Source organism: Chrysochloris asiatica, unplaced genomic scaffold (assembly GCF_000296735.1).
Source record: "Chrysochloris asiatica unplaced genomic scaffold, ChrAsi1.0 scaffold00026, whole genome shotgun sequence".
Lineage (NCBI taxonomy): Eukaryota > Metazoa > Chordata > Mammalia > Afrosoricida > Chrysochloridae > Chrysochloris > Chrysochloris asiatica.
In genome coordinates this window covers 5,762,711-5,773,915 of record NW_006408544.1, presented here as the reverse complement: position 1 = coordinate 5,773,915, position 11,205 = coordinate 5,762,711, and the positions used below count along the sequence as shown (strand labels likewise).

At 41.7% G+C, this 11,205-nt stretch overlaps 1 protein-coding gene across 1 annotated transcript in view; it reads left to right on the top strand.

The window, feature by feature from the left end:
• Positions 1-11,205, top strand: part of ZSWIM5 (zinc finger, SWIM-type containing 5) — a 317,188-nt gene that overhangs the window by 249,219 nt on the left and 56,764 nt on the right. The window contains exon 6 of the mRNA XM_006839698.1: positions 2,163-2,339. Coding sequence (XP_006839761.1) covers positions 2,163-2,339 — 177 coding nt within the window. The remainder of the gene's footprint in view (positions 1-2,162; positions 2,340-11,205) is intronic.

Here is an 11,205-nt window from a genome sequence, read left to right as displayed (position 1 = left end):
CCGACCCATAGCGACCCTGTACAGGGTTTCCGAGGGTGTAAATCTTTACGGGAGTAGAAAGCCTCATCTTTCTCCCGCGGAGCAGCTGGTAGTTTCGAACAGCTGACCTTAAGGTTCGCAGCCCGATTCGTAACCACTATGCTACCAGAGCTTGAGGTAGAGGCCCCTAACCCTGAACTTAAGCTCTGCTCTCTGTGGCTTTGGGCTGCCCCATTCTCCTAGTTCATATGAGTGGTTCTACTCCCATCTCCACCCCTTTGTTCCTGGATCCATGAATCCTGGCTACTGGAGAAACACCACCATGTATCAAACACTACTTTAGAGCATATACATCCTCATGGAGAACATTGCCCCAACCCTGCAAGGTATTGCCACCTAGCTGGCTGTAATTGTGTCTTTAGAAGGCCATTCAATCATTGAATTGTTTCAGGATGGTGAGGAACATAGTAACACCAGTGAATTCCACATGCATGGGTCCATTGCTGCACTTTATTTGTTGAAAAAGAGGTCCTTTGATCTAAGGATATGTGTGCTGTGTGGGATACATGACAATGGGTGAGGCATTCTGTAAGTCTGCAGATGGTAGTTTTGACAGAAGCATTATGTACAGGGAAGGCAAATCCATATCCAGAATAAGTATTCCAGTAAGAATAAAACACTGCCCTTTCCATGATGGAGTCCTGGTGTGGCACTGTGGATTAATGAGCCAGACTGCAAAGCCATTTGAACTGCAAGGTCGACTGTTCAAGCTCACCAGCTGCTCCTCAGAAACCCTAGACAGGGTCGCTATGGTTCGGAACCAGCTCAATGGCACTTAACAACAACAACAACAACTTTCCATGATGGAAGCGGTCCAGTGTAATCAACCTGCCACCAAGTAGTCTCTTGATTTCCCTGTCCCATAATGATGGTCCCATATCTTGAAATCATTGTTGGTTTCTGCTGCTGGCTAATTGGGTTCTCAAGAGAAGCAAAACCATTGAAACTTATATATGAATATATAAAGAGAAGTTAATACCAAGGATACCATTTAAGAGGTAGTAGAGCCCCAAGTCCAAGTCAGATGAACCAGGATCGGCAGCTCAGACAGCAAGCAGGCAGGCTGGTCAGTCCAGAAGGCAAGTCTGGCAGGCAGACAATAGAGCAGGTCACTGGTTCAAGTCCAAAGAACTAGAAGTCAGAGGACAAGCCAGATGCAAGATCCAGACCCAACAGAGAACAAGTAAGCTTTGCTTAAATGTCTAATATATTGGAAGCAGGCCACACCCTTGGAAACACCCTTTCAATTGATTGGTTATGAGTTAATTCCATTATATTGGATCTCACTATAGGGATAACTACATCCCAACTGCCAAATCACTGACAATCCTGGCCCAGTCAAATTGACACAAAACCTTCACTATCACAGTGTCCATCCACTCTGGCTCCTCTTTTGTGGCTGTTTGTGTTTCTAATTCTAAACTTTTCACTTATTCTTGTGATACTATTCTTTCTTTCTTATCTAGCACATCACTTCAAGAATTATATCGTCTCTCTCCTGCATCACCAATTTTTCCCTTCCTATTAATTATTCCTGTGAGAGTACATATTTGTTGTTCCATATACAGCAACATACGATATGTTGTTGCTGTTATTAAGTGCTGTTGAGTTGATTTTGATTCATAATGACCCTATATAAGGTTTCAAAGGAGCAGCTGGTGATCTTGAACTGCTGACCTTCAAACCAACATTGCAGTCTGGTACATTAACCCACAGCACCACACCAAGACTCCATATGGATATAGGTGCTATTTTGTTTTTGTTGTTAAGTACCATGGAGTCAGTTTCAACTCATAGCAACCCTATATATGGTTACCGAGACTTTAAATCTTCATGGAAGCAGAAATTGAATTTCTAAAGAGACTGTCAGATTCTAAGGACTTTTACTGACTGGATGAATATTTATATGTTTCTTTTATGTTCAGTCTGAATCCACTGTCTCACCCCCCATCCCCAAATTACCAAATTTTTCCTTTTTGTTAATTATTCCTGTGAGAGTATGGCAAAGTAGCTGCTCACACTTATTATTATTCTTTTGTCCATCTTTTCACCCTGAAAAAGACACAGGAGCTAGAGCTTCAGATTATACATTATTATATTTTTGCATTTCTTTCTTTCCCTAGACACTTTATCCAGACCAAGACGAACAGTGTTCACTAGAGCCATCGAGGGCCGTGAATTGCATTGGCAGGACAGCCACTTGCAGCGAATAATCAGCAGTGATATATATATAGCACCTGCCTGCCAGCGGGAAAGTGAGAGACTACTCTTTAATTCTCAAGGCCAGCCACTGTGGCTAGGTAAGTATGTCTCTTCTCTACTTGGGCAAAGCCTGGATGAACTATCTACATTGTTACCAGCAACACCAACTACAATTTGGCTGTTCTTCATATCAATCTTTTGAGACTTTGTCTTGGGCCTCTGGTTATTTATGTAAGCTATTTGTGTATGCATTCAGCTGAGGTACAGTAATTTCAAATGGAGGAACCTGTATCTTGTCCTTTTAGTTTTGTAAGAAACAGTAAGTTAATAAATCTCAAAGAGTATTAACAAAACCATCAAACATTGTATCACAGCTTTGCTTAGTCAGCAGTTAATGAGCAACATTATAATCTGCTCTAAAATTAGAGTTTTGCTTAAAAAAAATGCACTAAGCTTGAAATTTAGATTGCCTTTTGCTAGCAGCTGGGCACAATCTGCATTTATCACCAAGCTGTCCTCCATTTCTCTTTCCCATTTTCTCTCCCCTTCTTTTTCAAAACAGAATACAATCATCTTTCATGAGTTTAAATCTTCAGAAATAGTTTACCAGCCTGACCTTTTAACACTGTATGTTTGACTTCATCATAGGATGTCCATTCCCAAATCAGCATTCTCTTTTTTTTTCAGAAATATTCATTTTCTGAGTCTCACAACAACTTGTATATTTTCTTCTCTCTCTTTTTTTTTTAACCTTTTACTCTAAATTGGGTGAAGGTAACTTATATATTTTCATTGCCTCTCCCATCTTCCTCACTCCATATCTTTGCGTTTCTCCAGATTTCACTGCAACTGGATATTTCTCTGTTTCTCTCTTAAAAGTCTTGGCTGGACTTTCTGTGGGTCACCACATGTGCTTATCTTATAACACCACACCAGGACTCATGAAAAATATGTACTCCATAAATAATTAAATGTTCATACTAAAAGAACACTGAGTTATCACTGTTTGATTGTTAAGTAGTCAGAGAGATTTTACAAATAAAGATAATTCATTTCTGGTGTAGGAAAAGTTGCATGGAAGTACACACTCTATGTACTTACATTGGTAAAACTGTAAGTTGTTTTTTTTTAAGTTTTTATTGTAACTTGAGTGAAAGTTTACAGGGCAGATCATCAGTTTTACATTCAACAAATCATATACTTTGTTTCATTACAATGATTATAATCCCCTCCATGTACCATCAGTTAACAGTATTTCTCTCTACTCATTTTAACATTTTTTTTTTTTTTTTAACACATGGGCATATATAATAATTTACACCATCAAAGGGCATATTTTGGAAGTCCGTCTCCTGGCTGCCAGCTCTCAGTCCCTCTCTTTTGATGAATTTAGAATCCTCAGCTGCTCCCTCTCTCCGTGTCCCCATCTCTGCCTCCATCTCTGGTGTTGCTGCTTCTCTGGATAAGGACCCACATTCTGCTTGTGCTCATCTCCTTTGATGGTCCTAGGGTCCTCTGTTTCTGGACTGTAAAATTAACCACTCTCCCATTTTTGTTGCTAAACCTTTACAATTGTAACAGTCGCAATTAGTCATGAAAACAATTACTACTGAATCATAAGAATCTTATCCCCATCCCCATCTCTTTTTTACCAGACACATCTAGACAAGATGAAAACTATTCAGTGGCGACTCTATCTTCACCCCCACATTCTTAAACTAAACTCTCTCTTGAAATCTTGTAAGCCAGTCACTTCATGCCTTTATCACCCCTTCATTTTAGGTAGCCAATGTCTAAGTTGCCTGTCCCTATCTACCCTGTATACAGAGGAAGTAAGAAATAAGAAAGAAAGAGACTAGGAGAGAAACATGGCTTCAATAGCAGGAAGGTTTATTGAGAGTAAACCTCTCAGGAGAGAGAACTCAAGAAAGACCAAGAGCCCACTGGTCCCTTACAGACTGGTGTATTTAAGGTGGTGTGGTTCCCGGTACAATTCTGGTGAGCTTCCAATGGACGGGGTTATGGAGAATATCCTGAAACCTGAAATTATCAAGGGGAGGGTCTCTTGGTGTGATAAAGACTTAAGCTTTCAGGAGACCTGAGTTTTTAAGCAGGACTTTATTTGGTGCCACTTGGGGGCAGCTGCAATGCTATATTGTTGATCAGGAGCAAGGTACTTCATCCCAGACCCTTGATGTTAAGGGGATAAGGCCAGATGTGTCTCTTTGGCTGCTTCCTGCTGATTTGGGGGTGTAGATGGGGCAAGTCTGCAACAGAAGAGTGGTTACCACCTGATCTTTCACAATGGCAGCGAGTTAGCCTTTAAGAAATCTTTGGAAAGAATTTATTATACAAGGCAAGAATACAGCTCCCAGGCAAAGGAGTTGTTGTTAAGTGCCATCAAGTCAGTTCTGACCTATAGTGATCCTGTAAGGGTTTCCAAGGAGCAACTGGTAAGCTTAAACCACCGACCTTGCATTTCAAACAGCTTTGTGTCTGGCGCATTAACTCACAGTGCCACACCAGAGGCCCTAAAATGGGTAATAACCAAGGGAGGATATTTTGGGTAAGCCACGAGTTTGGAGAATTGCTGGAATTCAGCCTTGCTGCTTTTTCTTTTAATCTCTTTATACCATCTCGGACTAGGCCTGATTTGTTCACAAATATACAGCATTCCTCATTGAGAAATATGCAGGTGTCTCCTTTTTCAGCTGTAAGTCAGTCTAGGGCTCTTCGATTTTGGAGACCTGCTCCTGCTAGGGAGTCAATTTGATCTTGAATTTGGGACAGCTATAGAGATATTTCATCCAAACTTTCTCATAGGGAGGAGGATAGAGTGGTTGAGACTGAAATTCCTGCTGCTCCAGTTCCTACACCTGCTGCTATTCCTAAGTTGGCAAGTAGGGGGATAAATTGCAAGGCACATGTGTTTTGGCTCAAGGGAGTGTTTATTGGGACTAATATAGGGTGGTCTTCAAAAGAATAGGTTACAGGTGGGGATATGTATGCTAGGGTGTGTGTATCCATGCAAATGTAAAGGTTCTTTCTATATAGGAAAAATACTCCTTGGTGAGGGCTAATACATCCTTGGATTTGGAAAGTTAAGAAATGTGGGGCCTGTCCGCATGTGCTGCTCTTTTCCACGCTGACAAGAAATTGTTAAGTGGGCTCTGCACCTAAGGGTTGTAGGAAAATGGAGTTGGCAAGAATGTAATTGTGGCCTGCTTCTAGTGCTAACCTGTGGGTTTGCATATGCAGAAATAGTTGAGTGTTATTAATGGGTAACATATGACAGTCTCTTCTGACTTGGGGGCCTATTGCCTTGAGGCACATGTTGAATAGTGGGTAGTGAGTAGATGGTGGGGTGTTTGGAGTCACAGTATTGTGTGGTTGTTGTAGATCCTACAAGTGGTGTAATACATGAGGGGTGAGAAAACCTTAGGGGTAAGTGACTGATGGGAAGCCGTTGAAGCAGGATTGTTTGAGGTTACAAACTTTGGGGGCTCCTATTGTGGCACTATAGGAGTTTATAATATGTGGTGGTGGGAGTTTTAGGGTTTGTGTACAAGGGGTTTTGAAAGTTCCTACAGGAGAGTCTGATGAAAAACTGGGTCAGGTAATACACAAGACGGGTGGGATGTTAGATCTTGGGCCTTTCCTGTTGGTCCTGTAGTGAGTGTTGTAGGGTACTGGAGGGTTTGGAGGAATGTTTGGATACCCTGTAGGATGTTTTCAGCTTCTTCTGGCATGTTTGTGACAGTCCGTCTAGAGTAGAGGAGACTATTGGACCTTTTTGGGGTTTTGAGAAAGCTAGGGAGGCTTTGGTTCCTACCCATGTTTGTAAGGGGACTGGAGTGGCTGAAAAAAGTGATAAGGTAGAGGTTACACAAATCCAGCATGTATCATCTATGTGTTGTGGTAGAGCTTGGTATAGGAGGGAGTCTGAGAGTTGTATTAAATGTTGAATTGATGATGGGTGAGGGTTGGTTGGAACAGGATGAAGAATAAAGAGAGTGAGGAGAGTTGGGTGGTAGAGGAATGAAGGCATGACAGAAGGGTGTAGCGGTTTGGAATTACTAGAAAAGTAGGACACACAGCTTGATTAATCCGACAGGGGTCTTGAACGAGTCTATATGACCTATTGGGTTTTCCTACTGGGAGAATAGGAGTGTTGTGTGGAGAATGGGGAGGTATGAGGGTGTGGGCTGCAAGGAATTGGGAAACAATGGGTTGGAGGCCATGGAGACCCTCAGGACTAAGCGGGTATTGAGGGACAGCGATTTGACACATAGGATCCTTTAATGAAAGTTTTACAGGAGTGTGGTGATGGGAAATGACAGGGATATCAGCATTCCAAATTATGGGATTCATTTTTGGCGAAGGTTCAAGGGGACCTTACACAGGGACCAGGTGCTAGTAAAAGGTAGGGGTGACTGTTTCTTTGAAATTCATAATGTATTATGGCTCCTAATTTGTGTAACATATCACGTCCTAAAAGAGGAATGGGGCATTGAGGCATTACTAAAAAAGAATGAGTGAAGGATAAATCTCCAAAGGAACAAAGTAGAGGTGGTGTTCGTTTGGGAGTGGCAGGTATGCCTTTCATTCCTATTACTGAGACTGAGAAAGAGAGGAGTGCACTGCTATATTCTGTGAGAACTGAAAGACTCGCCCTGGTATCCAGTAGGAAAGAGATGGTCTTACCAGATACTGTCACAACTACTCTGAGTTCTGAGGGCACATTTGCTGTTTGGGCGGAGAATCCTGGGCTTCGTCAGTCTTCTGAAGAGAGCTAATAAGGATGAAGGGTCTTTCATGAGTGGTTGAGGCTAAAGATTGGACTGAGCCTGACCTGGGAGGACTTCCCAGGCAGAGGAAGTACATCTTCCAGTGGCCCCATTGACCACATATTGGGCATGGCTTGGTCAGTGGACTCATGTTAGAGTATGCTTTTGCCCAGTGTCCAGCCTGCCCACATGGAAAGCACATTCCAGGGACTGTTATGCTTTTGCTTTCTCTGGGCTGGGCAAGTGTGAGGTGGCAGACGTTAGCATATGATATTTAATGCAGAGTTGTTTTTCTTTTTGGTTCCTCTGTTCCTGTCTCTGTTGTTAAAAAAACTTTTAAGGCTGCTCTTAGAAGATCTCATTGTGGGGTTGAGGACCTTCCTCTAACGTTTGTAATTTCCTTTTAATGTCGGTACAGACTGGCAAATATACTGCAAATGAAGGAAAGTTTGGCTTTCTCTTGAGTCTGGGTTCATGTTGGTATATTTTATCATGACCTCTGAAAGGTGGGAAAGAAAAAGGGCAGGATTTCCATCGGGGCCTTGGGTGACCTCATGTAATTTATCATAATTGACAGCCTTATGGGTGTTTTTTATACATTGCACCTATAAAATAAATAATCATGTGATCTCTTTGTTGGGTACCTTCACTTCCATGTTGATAATTCCAATTAGGCTCTCTGCAGAGGGACGACAGGGAGATGGGTGGGGACCTGCTCATGGAGGGCATCAGCGTGGACTTTTGCTGCTTTCCATATGAGTTCCCTTTCCTCTGGAGTCAAGGCAATGTTTAAAGTAATGTAAATATCATGCCAAGTTAAACTAAAAGACTGGGTTATCTGTAGGAACTCTTTGTGGATCCTAAGTGTTCTTGGATCTAGGAAAGATTGGACAGAAAAAAAAAGGAACATGCACTAGGGCGGGGCCATTGACCCCACCTACTTCCCTTAAGGGGAGGATAATTGAGGCTGTAACCCCGGGATTGGGTGATCAGCAGCAAGGGAGGAGAATCTTAGGAAGGGACAATGGGTGGAGGAAGAGGGGGAAGTGCAAAGGCTGGTGCAGTGGGGGGCCGGAGGTGCTCATTGGCAGGATCAAAGGGAGATTCAGGAGGAAATTGTTTCTGAGAAGGTTTTACATTTAAAAAGAGAATTTGGTGAGCTGAGGGCCTGAGGGGAGGAGCAGTGCAAGCAGAGAAAGAACAAGGCTTGGATGTGGGGAACCTCCTGCCATTTTGCCATTTCTTAGAGAAGTTGTAACCTCATATGCATGTGAAAGCTGGACTGTAAATAAGGAAGACTGCAGAAGAATTGATGCTTTTGAGTTGTGGTGTTAGAGGAGAATATTGAAAGTGCCATGGGCTGCCAAAAGAACTAATAAATCTATTTTGGAAGAAGTGCAGCCAGAGTGTTCCTTGGAGGCCAAGATGGCCAAACTTTGTCTCTCATACTTCGGACATATTGTCAGGAGGGACCAGTCACTGGAGAAGGATATCATGTTTTGTAAGGTGGAGGGTCAGAGAAAAAGAGGAAGACCCCAACGAGATGGATTTGCCTAGTGGCAACATCGATGGACTCAAGCATGGCAACCTCAAGTAGTGAGGTTGGCCCAGGATCTGGCAGTGTTTCATTCTTCTGTGCATAAGATCGCTATGGGTCGATACCGACTCGATGGCACCTAACAACAACAGCAACAGACAATTTGGAAGTCAAAAGTGCTTTTTTCTGGCCACTGACTGTCACTGTCCAGTTCATAATTGCGGCCAGGCTATATTCCAAAAATCAATTTTTTTTTAAATTTGATCTCTGTTAGATGTAATTTCTTTAGGTTATTCAGAAGACAGCCTAGAGGGGAGGTGGTGGTTTGCGAAGCCCCAACTCCCATTTGGGCAGGTCAAGGGGTCGCTGCTGAAGGCAGTGTCTGCCTTCTCAAAGGTGAGAACGGAGACACCAGAGGTCTGACTGTCGGACTGGATGACCTAAAGAGGGTTATGGGCTTCCCTGTGCCCTCTTCCAGAGAGTCCAAGTGATCCTCTGAGGATCAGGGGGCAAGGCAGAACCTCAGGTGAAGGTGCCGGGGTTTGAAATTGAAGAATTCTACCAACTTCTACAGGCTAAAATTGATCAAACATACAATCAAGATACACTGATAATTATAGGTGATTGGAATGCCCAAGTTGAAAATAAAAAGGATTGGTAGTTCGAAACTATGATGTTGGTGACAGAAACAATGCTGGGGATCGCATAATAGAGTTTTGCAAGACCAGTAAATTATTTATTGAAAACAGCTTTTTTCAACAACATATACGTGTATTCCTCACCAGATGGAATACACAGGAGTCAAACTGACTACATCAGTGGGAAGAAACGATGAAGAAGCTCAGTAACATTATCTAAAATAAGGCCAAAGGCTAACTATAGAACAGACCACCAACTGCTCATATGTAAGTTAAGGTTGAAGTTGAAGAAAATTAAAACAAGTCCATGAAGCCAAACTATGACCTGAATATATCTCATCTGAATTTAGAGACCATCTCAAGAGCAAATTTGATATATTAAACACTAATAACTGTCAACCAGAATAATTGTGGGATGACTAAAAGAACATTATATATAAGGAAAGCAAAAGGTCATTAAAAAGACAGGAAACAAAGAAAAGTCCAAAATGCATGTCAGAAGAGACTCTGAAACTTTCTTTTGAATGTAGAGAAGCTAAAGCGACTGGAAGAAATGATGAACAAAAGAATTGAACAAAAATTTAAAAGGGAACCTTGAGAAGACAAAGTAAAGTAAGTATTATAAAGAAATGAGCAAAGACCTGGAGTTAGAAAATTTAAAGGGAAGAACACTCAGTATTTCTCAAGTAAAAGAACTGGAGAACAAATTTAAACCTCAGGTTGCAATATTGAAGGATTCTATGGGCAAAAGATTGAATGATGCTGGAAGCTTTAAAAAAATACTGAAAGAATATAAAGAGCCACTGTACCAAAAGAAATTGGCCAGTGTTCAAGCATTTTAAGAGGTACCATATGATCCAGAACCAATGGTACTGAAGGAAGAAGTCCAAGCTGTCCTGAAGGCATTGGCAAAAAACAATTCTCCAGAAATTGAAGGAATACAAATTGAAGTGTTTCAACAAACTGATGCAGCATTGGAGGCACTCACTCATCCATGGCAAGAAATACGGAAGACATCTACCTGGCCATCCTACTGGAAAGATCCATATCTGTGCCCCTTCCAAAGAAAGGTGACCCAACAGAATGCAGAAACCATCAAACAATATCATTAATATCACAAGAAAGTAAAATTTTGCTGAAAATTATTCAGAAACGGTTACAGCAGTACAATGACAGGGAACTGCCAGACATTCAAGTCAGATTTGAATGTCAGAAAGTTGGACAGTGCATAAAGAAGACAAAAGAAGAACTGATCATTCAAGTTATGGTGTTGAAGGAGAATATTAAAAGTATCATGGAATGCCAGAAGAAAAAAAACCATATCTTGATTATATCAGGATTGTATCAAGATTAACATAAAAATTTATAGTGACAGTATCAACATAAAACCAAATGGCCACCACTCGTCTGTCTGTTGTGCAGTGGTGGATTGAGTTGCTGTGATTCTGAGGGCTATGCCACCAGTATTTTAAATAACCGGCAGGGTCACCCATGGTGGACAGGTTTCAGATGAGCTTCCAGACAAAGACAGACTAGAAAGAAAGAGTGACGAACTACTTCCGAATCGCTAGTCACTGAAAACTCTATGAATAGCAGAGAAACACTGTCAGATACAGGACCGGAAGATGGGAAGGCACTCAGAATGCGACTGGGGAAAAAAAATGCCTCCTCAAAGTAGAGTTGACCAGGATGATGTGAATAGAGTTAAGCTTGGGGGAGAAAAGTGCACAGAACCGTCCTTTGCTGATGAACAACTCAAGATGAAGAGAAACAGCTGTAAACATCCATTGAAAATTGGAATGTGGAATGTGCATAGTATGAATCTGGGAAAATTGGAAGTTGTCAAAAGTGAAATGGAACGCATCAGCATCGATAACTTAGGCATTAGTGAGCTGAAATGGACTGGTATTGGCCATTCTGAATTTGACGACTACATGGTTTACTATGCAGGGAATGACAGATTGAAAAGGAATGGTGTTGCATTCATCGTCAAAAAGAACAT